The sequence below is a fragment of the Euwallacea fornicatus genome, chromosome 15 (assembly GCF_040115645.1).
Source record: "Euwallacea fornicatus isolate EFF26 chromosome 15, ASM4011564v1, whole genome shotgun sequence".
In the NCBI taxonomy this organism is placed as follows: Eukaryota; Metazoa; Arthropoda; class Insecta; order Coleoptera; family Curculionidae; genus Euwallacea; species Euwallacea fornicatus.
The window spans coordinates 1,316,284-1,332,983 of record NC_089555.1 but is presented as its reverse complement, the minus strand read 5'-3'; the positions used below and the strand labels follow the sequence as shown (position 1 = coordinate 1,332,983).

Below are 16,700 nucleotides of genomic sequence, written 5' to 3'. Positions count from 1 at the left end.
CAACTGAACTTGCTTCCAGGGCCTCAGCTCCTGTACAAATTTAACAATAATAAAAACGTTCAATTTTGTGCATAATTCAGCTTCTATAGGTCATAGTTAATTGGAAATTAAAAGCTTTTAAAGCTCCAGAAAACTGGTAATGGAGAAATAATTTGAGCACTTACTAATGTTGATCGACCAGTATTATTTGCTATTAAAACTCGTTGTAACGCCAACCTCACTTAGTAGTGCGTTCGCTTCCACGACCGTACGAAGTTTCAAGGTTGTTTTAGCGATGCATCGTCACCACCGTGACGTTCCCGGACATCACCGTCACCATCACCACAAAAGGCGGCAGGGACATGGGGGAAAGTTCGGCAGACATCATCATCCACCCAGGTTCTTTGGAGCCCCCATGTGGGCGGCGAGGATCGGAGGAAGATGTTGTGGCAGCGAAAGCGACCTCCCGCAAACCCGGGAGAAGGAAATGCGTCAAATCATCAGAGTGTTTTTGGAGCGAGGGCGTCATCGTCACGAAAAAAGAAGGCGGTACCATGTCAACGAGTCCAGTGATGACGACCAAGGTAACACTAGCGAAGGAACCACGACCGAGAGCGGGGACAATCGCTGCATACGTCACGGAAGGAAGGGAAGATTTGACTGCGCAGGATGGACTTACGGAAAGTGCGAACAAGGTAGGACGGATGAAAATGGTGAAGCCCAATGCGGCTGGCACTACAGCCCTGCAGCATGCCGATCTGCGAGGGGTCAGGAGGAAGGTAGGTCCGACAATGAAGGCCCGTCAACCAGTAAAGAGGGCGAGAAGAGCCGCCGGCGAGGAAGACGTTGCCGCAGGTGGGGCACACGCGGAAAATTCCTATGTTGTGGCAATGAACAGGTAAGTGGCAGAGCTACAGAAACGGAGGGAGCTGACGAGGCGGCGGCAACGGAACCGCAAGGGGAGCAACAGAACGTCACCGAATCTGAAGTTGATTTAGAGAACATCACTAATGATTTAAGAAATTCGAATTTCGAGTAAGCGCGTGAACAGATCTGCTACTTCATTGTATAACTTCCGTAGAATGCTCGTGCACTACACGCAACGTCATAATGCATCATACCTCTACGTATTTGCAGCTTAAAATAATACAACATTCTATCTATATGCAAAATAAATGAATATCCTTTAGTTTTAATTGAATGAACGTTTGCATTTATCTTCCATTTACTAAATTTGCCTGCCATTTTCGATATTTCCCTCTGATAAATAAAAAGAAAAATGTTCGGCGAGTTAAACAAACAAACAAGCAAACAATAGTGTATGAAACAGTTTTACTTTGAATAATAAACCACATGAACATTATTTAGTTTTGGTTATGTTCCAAACTACGTATTTAGCAATGCAATTTCTGCATGTAATCCTAACAAAATCGATGTTGGTAAGTTAAGTAATACAGGGTAGTCATTAAGAGCAATAAATACGATTTTGGTTTTCAAAATGGCCACGTTTTTTTTGGGCAATATGACTGCGGAGTTGCCCCCCCCCCCCCTCCCTTTGAGAGGAAATATTTTATATCTGGAATTTTGGAAATTGGCACTGGCGTTGTTTCTTCTTTTTCTTAGCGGCATAAAATCGAAAACGCTTAGGAGCAAAAGAGACTACAACAAGAGAAAATCCATAATCAAATACATCTCAAAATGAACTAGGGAAACATTTTAATGAATATCACCGATTTTGGCTTTCTCTAATATTTTCGAAAACTCCTGGAGTTTTTTAGATTACAAGGTTTATTTAATTTCAACCCCTATACGCAATCCAAGTTTTAGGAGCTCGCGCATACAGATCTCCATAACTGTAAGATGTTCCCGTGCTTTAACCAGTTACGCAATACAGTACTGATTCAGCATATGATTAAAGATCTGAAAATACACGAATTCTCCTGGAAATATTCGCGAAAAGCTAATAATTTTGATTTTCTTAAGTATTACAAAAACGACTTTATAAAAATATAAAACTCAGACATTGTTGAGACCCTGTTTGATCGAAAATCTAAATATGTTGCGAAACTTTTCCCAGCATGCAAGATACAATGTTACAAATCCTTGTCCTTATTAGAAACACAGTTTGAAACATCTGTATTTTACAGCCCCTTTCCAGACCGCCAAAGAAAGGTGAAAGCATCTTCGTATCTGAGAAACTGAAAGAGATATTGAAACACAATTTTTGTACGTCTATAGGCAGCTCTGGAGTTTTAGATACATTCTCAGTGAGTGATTTTCGGGGATTTCCGAAATACCGGAGCCTAAAGTCTGAAAATAGGTGAGTACCCTTTCCAAAAATTTCTAGAAAATTTTCGATATCTTTACGGTGCCGTTTTTACTCTGACCCATTTACATGGAGCCCTTATTGCCCTTCCAGTGAGGTCCCGCTCACCCGCGATGTAGCTCAAGCGATTTTCTTAAAACCTTCCATGGTGCAATGAAATAAAAACTTTTACTTTAATTTTATATTATCATCCATAAAATTACATCCCAACTCGACAACAAAAAGCGGGACAAAAAGCAAGAATTCCAACCATGATGCAACAGTCTTCCACCTAAATCCAACCCTAGTCCTAGTGTTTATGCTCATGTCCCCATTTGTGTCCCTTGTCGTGCCCTCCTTTCTCCCCGTGATCGTGGTGGTGATGGTGGTGATGCTCATGCCCTCCGTGGTGCTTGTGGTGATGCCCATGATGATCGTGATGTCCCTTATGTCCATGTCCCTTCTTTCCGTGATGATGCTCGTGATGCCCTTCGTGTCCATGATGACCCTTCTTGTGGTGTCCGTGGTGATGTCCGTGATGACCATGATGATGTCCATGCTTGTGATGGTGCCCATCGTGATGGTGATCATCGTAGAATTTGTGGTGTTTGTGGTGCTCATCATAGTGCTTCTTAATGTGGTGCCCGTGGGTTTTTTGGCCCTTCTTGTGATGGTGCTTATGTCCGTGTTTACCCCCCTTGTGATGGTCGCCGTGCTCGTGGTGATGATGATGGTGATGATGTCCATCGTGGTGATGGTGGTGATGACCTCCATGGTCGTGGTGATGGCCCGCGTGGTGGTGCTTTCCGTGTTTACCGTGATCTGCGTGGTGATGATGGTGATGGCCATCATGGCCCTTCTCATCTTTGTGGCCGTGCTCGTGATGGTGATCGTGGTGATGTTCCTTGCCGCCGCCGTCCTCGTGCTTTTCCGAACCTCCGTGTTTGGATTCGGCTACTGCCAAGTCCGAAGCGGCTTCAATTAAATCTGAGGATGGCACTAGGAGCTGCTGCTCATCATCACCTTTCAAATTTCTACCAGAAACTAACGCACAAGCGAGTAACGCGCCAAAATAAAGGGCAAGATGCTTCATTGTTCTTTGGTTTAAGCACTAACCCTATAAAGGTCTCAAGAGACTATTATTATATAGCACTAGTTCTTAAGAGGACATCACTGAGGTGTGCCGTCGAATTGCTTGGGCAGACTATTTATATCAAATTTGTTTCTTAAGATGTAATTATTTACACAACAGATTACAAAGTGCAGTAGTTTTTTATCCATAAGATTCTCCGCTGGCTGATTTCTACTGTTCTGAAACACCAACCGTTGTGTGATACTGCTAATTTAGCGTCAAAAATGTCGAAAATACGTTCAATTAAATTAGTTCTCGTTGGACACTCGGTAACACGATTGAATGCATTGCAGCACGATTCTTAGTAGGGCAGGCAACATTATTAATAAGCTTCTTAGGCAGTTTCGATTTCGACCAAAAACCAATGTCAATGTGAACCATATCAGGAATGTTCCGCAGTTTAACCAAGACCATTAATTTAACCATATGATTAATTTAACCACATGATTTCGCAGATAAAAAATTAACTGAGTTTATTTATTTTTATTTATTTATTTTATTTAAAACCATCAAGCCCAACAACAAATTCAAACAAAACAACCAGAAAGCCAATAAACCACAGCCCTCCTTGGTTCTCTCCTTGAAGTTTAATGTTTGCCATGATGATGGTGACCATGTTCGTGATGGTGATGATCTCCACCCTTCTTTCCATGATGATGATGATGATGGTGGTGGTGATGGTGTCCATGATGTCCATGGTGTCCGTGGTGGCCATGATGGTGATGTCCCTTATGTCCATGTCCCTTCTTGTGATGCCCGTGATGATGATGGCCGCTGTGATGATGGCCGCCCTTCTTGTGATGTCCGTGATGATGTCCGTGATGTCCGTGATGGTGTCCGTGTTTGTGGTGATGTCCCTCCTTGTGATGATCATCGTAATGTTTGTGGTGTTTGTGATGTTCATCCTTATGCTTCTTGACGTGGTGGCCATGGAGGTGGTGTCCCTTCTTGTGGTGATGCTTATGTCCGTGTTTGCCCCCTTTGTGGTGATGGCCATGAGCATGATGATGGTGGTGGTGACCGTGATGGTCGTGATGATGGTGGTGGTGCCCTCCATGGTGGTGGTGGTGGCCGGCATGGTGGTGCTTGCCATGCTTGCCGTGGTGGTGATGGTGATGGTGGTGGTGTCCACCATGACCTTTCTTGTGGCCTCCTCCATGGTGATGGTGGTGGTGCTTGTGATGATGATGGCCACCGCCATGCTCGTGTTCGCTGTGGTGTCCGTGTTTAGAAGCGGCAGTTTCCAGGTCGGCGACAACCGCAGTTTTGGTCTCAGAGGCAGCAGGTACCTGCGCCCCGACCTCGGTCTCTCCCTTCAGCGCGGTGTCATCCTTGGCCCACACAAACGCCGATACAAGCAGAACACTCAAGCTAAGGGTAATGGCCCTCATTTTAGCACTATTTTACCACTATAGTACTAGTTCTTAGAAGGACATCACTGTTGGTTGTGTGCCTTCGAAATGGCCGACAAGCCTATTTATATTAAATCATTTCTTAAGAACTAACTATTTGCACAACTGATTGCAAAGTGCAATAGTTTTTCTTTATACAATTCTTTTACTGTTAATTTCTACTGTTCTGAAATCCTTAGTGTTGATATCTGTCGTTAATTCGGCGTCAAACATTTCGAAAATAAATTAAATAAATGAGTCTCGTTTTCGGTAACAAATACCCTGGTAATTTAACCTAACCATTACTAAAGTATACACTGGGGTAATGTCCCATTTCGATTACATACACACCAGGCCAAATCGGAATTACAGGTAATCTTTAAAAAATTTCTGGCTTTTCGAAATCTAGATGGTTCTGTTTTTATGTAATTGCCGAAGGGAAAAACTGAATTACCCAAGCAAATAGGCTCTTTTGCACAATTATACCTTAATATGCAGAAATCGACTGCTTATCACACAATTTACAATTGCGGGCTCAAAAAGAGGTGATCTGGGCAAGCTTCAATAACTCACAAAACTGTAAATATTGACGGTGAATACTAATTATAGCGTTAGATTGGATTTTAGGGCTCTTAATGGGTAAAACCACAGAGTAAGTACGCAGTTTTTGTGCAAGTTCATTAAAACAATTTCAAGTTATTGACATAAGAAACATGAAACCTCATAAAGCGTTTTCGGTGACTAAAGACGTTGCTGCAAATCTATCAAATGAATATGGGCAAAAATTTCATTTTCTAAAATGATCAATTTTTGAAAAACTACGACAAAACGGTCTCAGCTGACACCCCAAAGGAAATATCAGCAATTCTTGGTATATAGAGCCCCTGGGGGGTTGAAAATTGATCCCTACGTTCTCGAGATGCAAACGCCTGGAGTTTCGAAAATACACTACATTCATTATACTACTTAAATAAGTACCTAATTTGCTAGTCAGGAGCACTGCAAATGAAATGAAATGTCGGTTTATGTTTTGTTGTATTTTGAAATTAAAGAAAAACTATTTCAAATATACTCTACATAGTAAAACAAAAAAGAAACATCAGAATCCGAAACTTCCATAAGTTGTCAAAAATTCAATTGTATTTATCGGTGCAAATCCGTCCGAAAATTCTCCAGATTACACAACGAGCAAAACGTGAAAAGCGACGGAAACCATAGTGGAAGAAACGGTACCTCTCTGCTCCTCCGCTTTCGAACCATCAAGATCAGAAATTTCATGAAATGCCGTGTATCGCTTACGTCGATTGAGAGTACGATTCAACATCGGCCCTGAATCTCTCATGAATCCACTCGAATATATTAACCTTGAAATCGCAGTTTAAATCGCCTTCAAAATTACTAAATCACGTATCTGAGACTCACTCTAGCTCGGAAACAGAAGAGATATCTAAATCCCATTTAAGTTAATGTACCAATAAAGCTCCTGGAATGTGATGTGGATTGTTTGATGTGGAAATTTTCTTAGATCGACCAATTAATCTACTACCCAAAGGTTTCTTAACAAAATTCATGAACCGAACTTGATGGAAGGCGTCGAGAGGAAATCTGAAAATCTGATGAGGTGACTTCGTTTGATCTGACTGTACTTAATGAAATTTCTATTTGATATGCAGGCAACGTTCACATTGGTTCATTGATGATATCTCCGATAAATTCAAACAAATCCATAATATTAAATGTTTTATATTAAATTACTAAAAATAAAATTTTGCACCATTAATTTAATTTCAATCAATTTTTTGTTGCATAAGTAACATTCATGCGCAACCGTGATGTATAAAGTGTTATAAAAAAAAAACACAAAATTATACAGTCAAGCTTGGCATGATTGGGGAATTACGCACATTCCAATTTCATGGCATATACATATGTACATGCAGATTTGCACAGGATTTCTGTTGTTGAACGTAACAACTGCAAAAAAAGGGAAAAAATTCAATACAGTAACTCTCTTTTCTGAGCAAATTATCGGTGGAAATTAATTCCAAATAGATTCTCCTAGTGCTATCTCCCTGAACTCATCAGCTATGCCTTTCTGCCTACACCTAAAGTTACATAAAGCTGCAGAAGACAAAAACTGAGTCCTATTGCAAGCAAGACTTATTGCTTTTATTGCTTTTCGTGGTTTAAACATTTATGAAATCTCCATAAAAATCGTCTTGTTAGCAACCGCCTCCTCTTGGGACATTTTTCCTTTTGTACTTAAGTAATCCCCACTTCGCGAACTCTTGGACTTTCCTAAATTCTCTTTCAAATATAAATCGCTGAAACAATATCGGTACTTCCATTGTTTTCAGAGCATTTCACACAATAAGATCATAATTTAGTTGAAGAGACTCTCGCAGAGGATTGGTAAGCCACTAATGCTCGCTGTGGTTATATTTTTCATTTTAGGAAATCGTCACAACGCCCAGATGGCATGGGCCAACCATATTAGATAAGTGCCTTATTACGTAATTGAACATTTACGCTTTCACTGGCCCACTGGAACGAAAGCTCGCAACGCAATTACTAACATTTCAATAAATAATATATTACAAAACGGTGAAAATCAACAAATATAAATACATAGTTACAAACCTTAGGTCATCTAAATCGAATATATTAATGCTTTTGTGCGTGTCCCCAGGCCCCACCCTCAGAATGGCCCCCCTTCTTTCCGTGCTTCTGATGATGGTGGTGGTGGTGCTCGTGCCCGGCATGACCTTTGTGGCCCTCGTGATGATGCTGGTGGTGTCCCTTATGCCCATGGCCTTTCTTGCCGTGATGGTGCTCATGGTGCCCGCTATCGTGGTGGCCCCCTTTCTTGTGATGTCCCTCGCCGGATTTGTGGTGTTGATGGTGGGCCCCGTGCTTGCTGTGGTGGCCCTCCTTGTGGGCATCATCGTAGAATTTGTGATGTTTGTGGAACTCGTCCTTATGCTCCTTGAGATGGTGCCCCTTGGTTCCCTGTCCCTTTTTATGACTCTTCTTCTCGCCGAACTTTCCTCCTTTGTGCTCGTGACCATGGGCATGATGATGATGATGGTGATGGCCCTCGTCATGATGCTTCTTATGATGCCCGCCTTTCTCTTCGTGATGACCCGAATCACCATGCTTTTCGTGTTTGCCATGGTGCGCTTCATGGTGGTGGTGATGACCATCGTAGCCTTTCTTCTCTTCTTTGCCGTGGCTGTCGTGGTGCCCAGCATCGTGTTTGTGGCCGCCACCTTTCTCGTGATGGCTAGAATGGCCGTGATGAGAGGCTGCGGTCTCTAGGTCATAGTCTCCCTTCAAAGACTTTGAACTCACAAGTGCGGCAGCTAGGACCACCCCAAGGCAGAGCAGAGGTACCTTCATGATGTCGGATCACTTGTTTACAAATCTCTGCTGTTTATCGAACCAGGAAACCTATTTATATTACGACTACTTCTTTGAAAACCATTATTTGCATCACTGGTTTCACCGCGCAATCATTTTTTGGTGCAGATTTGGCGTTTAAGGTTTATGCAATCCGTTATACTTACCTAGTTGCGATTTTTAGTCGTTTTAGAAATTTGACACGTCTTGCCACTGGACTACCATTGGGGCTCGCTACACCAATAGGTCAAGTTGGGTTTTTTGTCCATGGGAAATTTCAAAATTTCGGTACAAGAACGGAATTGATTTGTCTGGGTGGTGTGGTAAGTCTAAGAGGATCTTTGCAACGCGTCTCGTCAGGCTTTGTTTCAGAATAATCCTAAACTGCTGATGAGTAACTGAGATTAGAAAGTAATGTCTTCGGAGAATTCGATTAGCTGAGAGAGCCACATGAAGGATCCGCAAACGAAGGATTCCTTTAAGGTGTGCTGAGCGCATCAAAGGACCTTCTGCCTAGCATCAAATCCAAAATCAGATAATTCCACCAAAGTCAACAGGATATCTGACATTTTCATCTATAATCTGGAAGTGTACATACCAAGCGTTGTTATATATCTGCATTAGGGGTATAAATACGGATCTAACACAAAATCCTATACGCAATATGTAATTGGTCAACATAAAGCAGGAACAAACAATAGCTGGGGGCAACCCCTCATGTTCCTGTTATTTCATTGCAGATTTGAGTAATTAAATTAACTCTCTTTCTCTCTCTCTCACTCCCTCTATTTCTGTCTCTGTGTCATTTCACCAAAACATCATCGAAATTCTGCCGAATTTCAAAACCGTTTTATAAACAGTTATCGGACGTAACTGTGCGGTAATTTTCAATAGAAAACTTCAAAAATTTTCGAATCGAAGATTTGTGAGTTTTTTCAGCCTTTTTCTGGCTTTGATTCATCTTCTGATAACGCCGTGATGTATCAAAAGCCTTAAAAAAATTGTTTTCTGCAGATGAGTGCAACTCACTGTCCTATTTAATCGACTATTCTGTCTTATTGTGCCCAATTGTTCGACGATTCTCTTCCATTTGTTTTGTTTAGTGAGAGATAATCACAAAACCCAGACCAAAACCAATTTGAACTTTAGATTTGGTCGATTAATTCGATTATAGGGAATTAACGTTTTTCAAGAGGTTAACGCTAATACACTTCAACCATTAATTTCCTACTCATCAGCGTCATCCAAAATAACCGAGACGTTTTCTTACCATCTTGCAAAGTCTTGGACTCGTTTCGTACCCGTACAGCGGTCCTGGGCCTTCTTCACCTTTTCGAATTTTACCGTAACGCGAAATTTTCACCACTTTTGGATTTTTGAAGCATCGGTAAATTTCACTTATTTTTTGACACTGCGGACGACAAAATTGCCGCATTGCTTGTAATTCTTCGAACCGGAATGGGAACTTTTAAATCCTCAGAGGAATCTTTTTGGCACTTCCAATGTCCAGCAATTTTTCATTATTTTCTGGTCTTTACGGCTCGCAGAAACCTCAACAAATTTCCAGTTTGTATCGCTCGATCCTGAGAAATTGAAAGTTTCCTTGATCTGAACTTGTATCAGCCTCATAATTCTCCGGTGGCTTGCGCTAACCACGTTCCCATCGAAATCCTCCCAGTAACCTGAAGAGACCTGAGCAGTCGTTTAAGCTAATCTAAATCAAGTTTCCTCGTGACAATAAATGCTCGCCTAAAGGCCGCACACCAAGTAAATGAACACAAGCACTAATGCTCCAAACTTGCAGGGCACAATGGCCTGTGGTCACTCTTGCTTTTCGTCACAATTTGCGCAATTAATTACGACTGAAGCGTCCTCCACAGCCTATTGTAAACATAAGAACCTTTGTCTCTGTTAATACAGTTAAACGTGTCAATGAATTACCGACGCTTCGATAGGGTACCCTATTAATTATTTCCTTAATTCGGAAAATGATATACGAGCCTCCGTTTTGGAATTACCAGCCACGCTTTCCAGGTAATTTCCTTTAAACCTTGGCTGCGTGAAATGGGGTGATAACGAATCCATAGGCCCATATTTCCCCGGTTCCGGAAGCAATGCTAAGATGCCTTGAAAGTTGATTTCCCACACATTATTCGGTTACTCTTATAATAGACCGCAATGCAGTCGTAAATCCTAAAGAACCTTGAGATAAGCTCGAAATCGAAACGTTCTTCTAGCCTCGATCCTTTAGGAATTAAAGGCAAATAAAGAGAAACACTTTATAAACTAAGATGTTTTATCTTTATTAAGGTCCCCAAACTCAGTGTCCAATAAAATGATGAGTTAGTTCCCCTTAAGGATGGGGAGAGGGTCTCCGCAGAACATTCAGGGAAATTTGGCCCTCCGGGACTAATGCAATATCATGTTGGTTTGTTAATTGTCACCGACTTTTTTCAAGCCTCAAGTTTGCAAGAAACAGATGCGTAATTAGAAGCTGAAACTTTATTGACCATAAATTTTCTTTATGAGCGGACTTAAATAGTGGCAATCCAATTACCACAATAGGAAAACTGGGGGATGAGGAGACGTTAAGCAACATTCTGACATTACCAGCGCCTGTTGCAATAAGGGAAGAAACAGCAATTAATCAATTAAGCTCCCTGTTTTGTGGTTGTCTGATGGGGTGAAATAATTCAATTCTAGCGTCCTAGGCCTTTAGAATAAGCTCCTGCATACGCCATTGTGAGCCGAAACAGGAAATCCAATCAAGATGACGCTAAATGACAACTTTTCCGTGCATTTAAAGTGTCAGTGAACTCCGTTCCGGAGCTTATGAAATCAATTTTTCAGCGCCCTTATGGAATTGCTGCGTAACAAGTATGTCATCGAAAAGACAATGCTGAAGGGCCGTCCCTCCACATGAGGATACGTTGTAAGGGTTTACGTTCTTTTTAATATCAACGTCCCCCGGCTTTTACTATGTGGCCGCTTTTGTCAGTTTTTGTTAAAAGCCTTCCACTTGAACTTTCATGAGTAGCTTTCCGTCACGTTTCTCGTGTGTCGAGACAAAATCACGTATCGCGCGAGTTTTCTCGCCGAATTTTAGGAGGCTTAACACTAAATTGAGCCCCCTCCATCTGGCATGAAAGGGACAAAACTGTAATATACTCAGACCCAAACAATAGCGTCGTACATGTAGGAAAGCCATAAATCGCGTTGAAATAGACATTAAATCCATGAATAGACAATACGCGGCCGGCGGAATGATAACAGAAACCCTGTTGGGCAAAAACCTTAAAATAATAAAACTACAGAGTATATGGGCATAAAGAGTGGGCCACGAGCTGATATTTCATGGCAAAATTGCGCCATAAAAACCGCCCATAGTCATAGAGGGTCAGAGGGTTAAGCGTATGTTTTGAATAAGTTAGAAGTAACTGCGCATATGGCCGTATGTATGCAGTGTACGTAGAGGCACTTATTCTCTTCGAAACTGGGCGAAATTAAGTATTTAAATGCCCGACCCCATCTTCTTAATGGCTGTTTTACTACGCCATTGTGAATCAAATTTAATTCCGGACCAAACGTAAAAACCTCCCACCGGAGGAATCAATTTACTTGTTTTCGTCACCAATAACGTTCATCCGGTTGTCAGTAAACACATTTTTGTATGAAACGAAAATACAGCCGCATTTGAAACCTCCAGCGATGGAAATGTGACTTAATGAAGAGCTTTCATGATGCACTTCCCAAAACAAATTGCTTGTTTACTTTCGAGGCGCAAATAAAACACTTCATTTTAATTCCTCCTTTCCAGATTGACGTGTTTTTCTTTCAACATTCCTCGTTATGAGGCCTCCAATTCGAAGTTGCCGCTTTCAGTGAAGATCGAACTCGCGAAGCTGCTTTCTTTGCGCCTCGAAACCATTAATTTTTTCTTTGATATCGTGCTTTAAGCTCAGAATTGGATGGTTAGGAACTCGAATTGCGCCAGAAGTGTTTGTCGGAAGAGTCCTTGATGAGATTAGTGGATATTGTAAACATCCGATCGAAAGTGTAAGTGTCCAAGTCCACACACTCGATCGTATGTTAAAGAGAATCCGAAAATCTTAACTTACGCCGTATATCAAACCCATTTGAACCGTCGAAATTGGGAGGCCTCGCCCTCGAACAACGAAGATTTCTTCATACTTTCGGGCGGATTGTTCGTCATTTGCTTTAATTTTTCGGGACAAAGCCTCATGTTTGCTCCCCACGTGCCAACAATGTAGTACCGACGGCAAGCACCGTGCCTGAACGGTCGGCTCTCCTGCCACGCCTTCAGGGTCGTCGGAGAACGAGCCGTAGGTCAAGTGAAAGACAGGAATTGACCCTCGGTCTCACCAGTGCGATTCCCTAACAACATTATGGTCGCATTCAGAAAATCCTTCAATAACAGAGCCAAAACTCTACTTGGAGACGCGCACTTGATGATTCGTTAGTAAAACCTGATTGAGCCGCATCCCACCTATAGGAGCCCCCTCTGAAGACCCCTCTCGGGCTGTTGGACGCAGCTGGGAATTACGGAAGACTCGAATCAATAATTTAAGTTAGACATTGTTGTGTGTAGAAGTCGCCGATCGAAATTTGAGCAAATGGCAATTTTCAAGAGCCAGGTTGGTTCGGCGTGGGAATACACAATTGCGAAAAATTGCAAGACACTTACGCTTTCGAAACGTTGTCTTAATCACAATTTAAGTGCTAGAGTCCTCAGAACTTTGTAATTAAAAATATAATTTTCGTGACTCTAAGAAAGTTATTTCTTTCCATTTACACGCTTAATTGAAACCTTGCAACCACCAAAAATGAACCTTCAAGCCGCATCAACCTCCATTCATAGTTTCTTTTAGCACGTAGGTTTTTTTTTTCGGTATGGCTGCTCCACCCCTAAAAATAACATCCCGCCACGACCAATTTAGCCCACCTACAAGAATTTCCACTCGCAAAAACGTCGGAATATAATGCGGTAAAAAAGTTTCCGGTACTTATACGTGAAAGTTTCTCTTTGCTTAACTTCTACGCTTAACTCCGCTTTAAATGCGCAAAAGTTCTAAATGTCTCCCCTTCACCCCCCACTCATTGGGGATGCCGACGAATGCATCCCCTGCCCCTGAGACTTGCAGGCTTTTAAATACTAATATGGTCGGGAAGACTGCAACAGTGTGGAAATTCAGCATTACAGACCAGTAATCATAAAATTTGAAGGCTAGATGATAATGGGCAATTAAAAGCTAAGTGCAGATAAAACATTTTATTGGAGCTCTGAGGCTCACACAAAGGGTTGTAAAAAAGGAAGGCCTTTAAATGAGCACTGGGATATTGTCAGGAGCCAAGGGATATGTTTTATATCTGCAGATACCGAAAGGAGAGCCTTAATAATTTATTATTTAACTAGTGAAGCAAGCTGAGAATGTGGAGCGTAGTACTAATTGCTCCCCATTAAAAATCGACGTTTTTTGGGGGGTTTTCCTCTACAGCGAAATCATCGTAAAATAAGGGTTAAAACGTCGTATTTTAGGTAATTAAAAAATACTTCTCGGAATTTTACTCGGAAGAGGAGTAAACGGAATAGTATTGAGTTTTACTGTCCTTAAATTAATTCGAATTAATTTTCCGCCTCCTTATTGATAATGCTTAATTAAAAAGTAAGATGATATTGCTTTGTAAAGGTGAAATATTATTTTGAAGTCTTTTCAGCGAAGTCAAAAACGAGAGATTTTGAATAACTACTCAATGTTTTCCACTAAAAAGAATCCAGAGCGAGCATGAATTTTTATTTTAAATGGAGCTCTCACAAAGTTATTTCCTGAATGTAGAGGTGAGTACTCCTCAGGTCGTACTTGCAGATTCTCTGTGATTGATGATATCAAATTTTCACATACTCTCTAGTAAATTCCCCACCCATTCGATAGTAATCCCCACTTCATTCTCCCGTAAACGCTGGCAAGTCGGGTTCCCACGGGGAGAAAAGTGAATGTCGACTTACAGAAATGATTCAATTTTATTTTAAAAACTCGTTTTTTAACTTCTCCGAGATGCTTCGGTTCGGCGTAACCCCACGCGTATCTCTGCGGACCGGACAATTTTTCATTAAGCTAAAAACCAAAACTGTAACTCTTCAAGAGGGCTCTACCGAAGCTAAAGCTAAGCCTATCTGTACCTGTATAATTGTCATATTCTCAGCTTAAAGTTAAAGTTAGTAGCACATTAATAATTTGACCTTTAATGGAATACTAAAAGATGTTGGAAATGTCTAGATGTACCAGCAAGTAAACTGTCTCTTCAGTTCCATTTTGGCGGCTTGAGCCACGCTAACGAAGTTAGCTCGGGACGAGGCATGGGAAAACATCAAGCCTTTGTAACTTCCAGAAATTGAACATAACTGTAGGTTAACTGGAAAACCCGAAAACGAGGTTAGCAACGACGATGCGATGTCGCCAACTCCGACCTTACGAGTATAGTTTTCGCTCTTCCGTAATGGGTCGTCAATCCGGTTACTTTATGAAGGATGTCTGCCGGAAAATTAATTGCCCCAGGGAATATGTTACTTTGCCACATTGTGTGTAAGTAAGGTTCGGGTGTCTTTGTGGCATAAATAAATGTCGTATTTTAAATAACCCTCTTAAATTATGATTTGAACGCGCTCTCGGCTGGAAAAGGCTATTAATTTTCCATATGGATGGCCCTCCTCGTGTCAGCTTATTATCACTCACATCAGTCGATAGAGGGGGCGGAATGCAGGAGGAAACATAATGTATGGAATTTGCGAGTAGTCGCAGCAGGAACGCTTTAGAATTACCTGGATAATCCTATCCCGGCAATAACGAAATGACAAAACAAATAACGTAAAAACGGAATGTCAATAGAGATTTTCTTTTGCTAGTTTTATCCGCGCTTTATCAGGTGAATGGGATTCTGCCAAGCAGTACTAGGACGATGAAGACGATGAGGACCAATGGCACCTAAATGGGTGTCTTTATCAACTTCAGCTTCGTTCATGAAAAGGCTTCGAACACCTTTCTGAACCTCTGAGAACGGTGAGATGCTGGGAGGAATCTTCCAGAGGATGAAGAGATGTAAAGGAACGATAATTATTGGGCAATTTACCTGCAATATCTCCTCAAATGGAGGGATAAAAAATTAAAGCTTGCAACATAAAGCTGATCAATCTCTTATTTAATTCAAATCCAGAATCAATAGCTATTTTCACTTATTTATTATGCATACAAATCACTTTGACCAGTATGGTCTTCGACTATTTCAGAGTGTTAATCATTGAGCATCGTAAATAAAACACCCGATTACTAGACCGATACAACATAATAGTACACTGCATATGAAATATATGCAATTTGTATTTGAAATATGTAGGAATCTACAGGGGGTAGAACATGATAAGACTAACGCGAAGGGGAACGCAAGGCCAAACGCACATAGGTAAGGGCAGCAGGAAGAACAGGAAGTTTGAAGGAGGAGAAGGGATTATTGAGAAGAGACAATTTCAAGGGGAGAGAAAAAATATTTACGAACAACTATTGGAACGACAGAAAGGGGACTAAAAACGAGTTAAAAAAGGTCGCAGAAAAATTTGGTACCTTTTGCCGAAAAATGAGTGGTTTTACTCTGATTAAACTGGGGTTCGGATATAAAAATAGAAGATTTCGACTCGCCATTTTTTGATTCGTGCGGCAGAAAAATGCTAGTTTTCCATTGCCACCCCATTGCACCATCTAATTATCATTTATATTGGAGGGTGGACAAAAACATCCCCGCGATCCGTGGGGGAAGTTACCCCGTAAAAATTTATTCCCGGTTGTGGCGTTGTTTCATTAAAAAATTACCCATTCTGGGAGGTTATTTAAAGCAATACTGAACGAACGCCAGACAGCAGAAGCTAATATATCACTTCGGAATATTCTGCAATTAACTCTCACGCCCAGCAAGGAAATCGTAAACCCCTTTTGAATATTGGATTTCCATCCAACCCTGGCAATGGAAATTAGTTTTCCAGAGTGAGACTCTTAGATGTAACATGTATAAGACTATATTTCACAAAAAGGCGAATAAAATCGTTAACATTTTTCCTGTGGTGTCGGCAAGAGCCGTCCCGTAATTTTAACAGGGATCAAAAGAAACATATTTTTGAATATTACGTTAGACGGCTGTCGTCCTATATCAACTTATACGAACAGTACAAGACAGAAGAGAAAAGTCGTATTTAACAGCTCTTTTACGAGCAGGCAAACACTAAGGAAGTCGGCTTTAACCGCGAAAGTATGTGTCTGTCGTTTGATTTGATTACGCCGTTACCGCCATCACCATCTTGTTCTCTAATTTTACTAAATTGTATCATTTAAACCTATTAATTTGAGTTTTAAAATAACACGCAATTAATGATGTTTGTACGTAAGGAAATACTTATTTCGGAGTTCATATTTGGTTGTTAACGGAACGG

The 16,700-nt window shown here is 41.2% G+C and overlaps 4 protein-coding genes across 4 annotated transcripts in view; all 4 read right to left on the bottom strand.

Annotated features, from left to right (window-relative positions):
- Window positions 1-16,700, bottom strand: part of LOC136343695 (uncharacterized) — a 176,821-nt gene that overhangs the window by 133,754 nt on the left and 26,367 nt on the right. The window lies entirely within an intron of this gene.
- LOC136343497 (probable zinc transporter protein DDB_G0282067) lies at window positions 2,595-3,482 on the bottom strand. Its single transcript, XM_066290252.1, has one exon. The coding sequence runs from the start codon at window positions 3,375-3,377 to the stop codon at window positions 2,595-2,597; it is 783 nt and encodes a 260-aa protein (XP_066146349.1). The 5' UTR covers window positions 3,378-3,482.
- Window positions 3,885-4,877, bottom strand: LOC136343496 (probable zinc transporter protein DDB_G0282067). The gene has a single exon (XM_066290251.1). It carries the CDS (start codon window positions 4,805-4,807, stop codon window positions 4,004-4,006), a length of 804 nt encoding a protein of 267 aa, XP_066146348.1. The 5' UTR covers window positions 4,808-4,877; the 3' UTR covers window positions 3,885-4,003.
- On the bottom strand, window positions 7,385-8,257 carry LOC136343499 (probable zinc transporter protein DDB_G0282067). The gene has a single exon (XM_066290253.1). The coding sequence runs from the start codon at window positions 8,204-8,206 to the stop codon at window positions 7,472-7,474; it is 735 nt and encodes a 244-aa protein (XP_066146350.1). The 5' UTR covers window positions 8,207-8,257; the 3' UTR covers window positions 7,385-7,471.

What these genes read in the sequence shown, in the direction of transcription:
- LOC136343497 (XM_066290252.1), bottom strand. Translation starts at nt 3,377, where the DNA reads ATGAAGCATCTTGCCCTTTATTTTGGCGCGTTACTCGCTTGTGCGTTA.
- LOC136343496 (XM_066290251.1), bottom strand. Translation starts at nt 4,807, where the DNA reads ATGAGGGCCATTACCCTTAGCTTGAGTGTTCTGCTTGTATCGGCGTTT.
- LOC136343499 (XM_066290253.1), bottom strand. Translation starts at nt 8,206, where the DNA reads ATGAAGGTACCTCTGCTCTGCCTTGGGGTGGTCCTAGCTGCCGCACTT.